Source organism: Sapajus apella, unplaced genomic scaffold, assembly GCF_009761245.1.
Source record: "Sapajus apella isolate SASKATOON/1434 unplaced genomic scaffold, GSC_monkey_1.0 scaffold84, whole genome shotgun sequence".
Classification (NCBI taxonomy): Eukaryota; Metazoa; Chordata; class Mammalia; order Primates; family Cebidae; genus Sapajus; species Sapajus apella.
In genome coordinates, this window is record NW_022437024.1 from 7547675 (window position 1) to 7550082 (window position 2408).

At 41.8% G+C, this 2408-nt stretch overlaps 1 protein-coding gene across 22 annotated transcripts in view; it reads left to right on the top strand.

The window, feature by feature from the left end:
* PLEKHA5 (pleckstrin homology domain containing A5) overlaps window positions 1-2408 on the top strand; it is a 241678-nt gene that overhangs the window by 219904 nt on the left and 19366 nt on the right. For all 22 annotated transcript variants that reach the window (XM_032253775.1, XM_032253779.1, XM_032253784.1 and 19 more), the window contains one exon: window positions 2131-2249. In XM_032253775.1, coding sequence (XP_032109666.1) covers window positions 2131-2249 — 119 coding nt within the window. The remainder of the gene's footprint in view (window positions 1-2130; window positions 2250-2408) is intronic.

Here is a 2408-nt window from a genome sequence, read left to right on the forward strand (position 1 = left end):
AAAAAAAAAAAAAAAAAAAAAAAAAGAAATAGACTATATGGCTTCAAAACTAGTAGGGAGACAAATGGAAGGAGAGAAAGATAATCCAAAACGGGAAAGAAGTTGGAGAAAATGCAAAGAAAAAAAATACGTTGGTACAAATAAATCTAAATAACTGCCAATTGCCACAAATATAATTGGACTGAATGCTTTGCTTAAGAAGATTGGCTGAGGCTGGGGGTGGTGGCTCACACCTGTAATCCCAGTACTTTTGGAGGCCGACGTGGGCAGATCACCAGAGGTCAGGAGTTCCAGACCAACCTCACCAACATGGTGAAACCCTGTCTCTACTAAAAATACAAAACTAGCCTGGTGTGGTGGTGCATGCCTGTAGTCCCAGCTACTAGGGAGGCAGAGACAGGAGAATTGCTTGAACTCAGAAGGCAGAGGTTGCGTTGAGCCAGGATCGCACCATTGCACTCCAGCCTGGGCAACAAGAGCAAAACTCCGTCTCAGAGGGAAAAAAAAAAAAAGGGTTGGCCGGGCATAGTGGCACACTCCTGTAATCCTTGCACTTTTGGAAGCCAAGGTGGGAGGATTGCTTGAGCCCAGGAGTTTAAGACCAGCCTGGGCAACGTGGCAAGATTAGCCGGGCATGGTGGCCCATGCCTTTAGCCCCAGCTACTTAGGAGGCTGAGGTGGGAGGATTGCTTGAGCCCAGGAGGCGGAGGTTGCAGGGAGCTGAGTTCGTGCCATTGTACTCCAGCCTGAGAAACAGAGCAAGACTCCATTTCAAAAGAAAAGAAAAGGAAAAATACAGAAGCGAAAGTGAAAACAAATACCTATAGTATAGTTAGCTGTTTTAACGTTGTTAGTGACTACTTTTTTGAGGCAATACTATATGATTTTTAAAAACCAAGCAGAAATTAAGGACATTTAGGTTGAACCAACTTGTTAGGATAATGATAGAGATGTATCAGTGTGACAAAGGAGGGCTTTTTTTAAAAAACAGAGATGGGGTCTCACTATGTTGAGCAGGCTGGTCTCAAACTCATCCTCGCATCTTGGCTTCCCAGAGCTCTGGAATTATAGGCAATGAGCCACGGCGCCTGGTCAAAAGAGGGCTTTTTATAATTAATGTTCTTAAAAATGTTATAGGCTAATCTGTAGAATTTTTTTCTTCTCTTTTTTTGTTTTTGTGAGATGGAGCCTCACTCTGTCACCCAGGCTGGAGTGCAGTAGCGTGATCTTGGCTTACTGCAGCCTTCGCCTCCCAGATTCAAGCCATTCTCCAACCTCGCCTATTGAATAGCTGGGATTACGGGTGCATGCCACCACACCCAGCTAATTTTTTTTCTGTTTTTAGTAGAGACAGGATTTCACCATGTTGGCCTGGATGGTCTGATCTCCTGACTTTGTGATCCGCCCTCCTCGGCCTCCCAAAGTGCTGGGATTATAGGCATGAACCAACCATGCCCAGCTAATTTTTTTTTTCTTTCAATTTTTGTAGAGACAAGTCTCACTGTATTACTCAGGCTGGTCTCAAAATCCTAGGCTCAAGTGATCCTCCCGCCTCAGCCTCCCAAAGTGCTAGGATTACAGGCATGAGTCACCATACCTGAACAGAGTTTTATTTTAAAATGTAACCCTACATTTATCTGGTGGTATTATTGACTGATTCTCTGTTTTATTTTATTTTATTTTATCTTATTTTATTTTATTTTATTTTATTTTATTTTATTTTATTTTGAGATAGAATCTCTTTCTGTCACCCAGACTGGAGTGCAGTGGGGCAATCTTGGCTCACTGCAACCTCCGTCTCCTGGGTTCAAGTGATTCTCTTGCCTCAGCCTCCTGAGTAGCTGGGATTACATGCACCTGCCACCATGCCTGACTAATTTTTCTAATTTTTTTTAGTAGAGACGGGTTTCACCATGTTGGCCAGGCTGGTCTTGAATGCCTGACCTCAGGTTATCTACCTGCCTCAGCCTCCCAAAGTGCTGGGATTACAGGCATGAACCACCATGCCCAGCCTTGACTCTAGGTAAATTTGCTTTCTGATTTTAAAAGGGTCAGAAATTAATTAAGTTAAAAGAAAGCAACGCTGTATAAAAGATGTTTTGTAGAGCTTACTGCTGTTTTGATTTTTAGGTTCCCATTTTCCTGTTGGAGTAGTACCTCCAAGAACAAAATCACCAACACCCGAATCTTCAACAATAGCTTCATATGTGACCCTGAGGAAAACTAAGAAGATGATGGATCTAAGAACGGTATTTAACTGGAAATTTGCTTCTAGATTCTCAGACCTATTTATCGCCTTCTTACATGTTTTAGTTTTCAGTGTCTCAATCAAAATTCTCTTTGCATACTCAAGGATAAACATAATAATCTTAGTTATTCTTTTTTTTTTTTTTTTTTTTTTTTTTTTG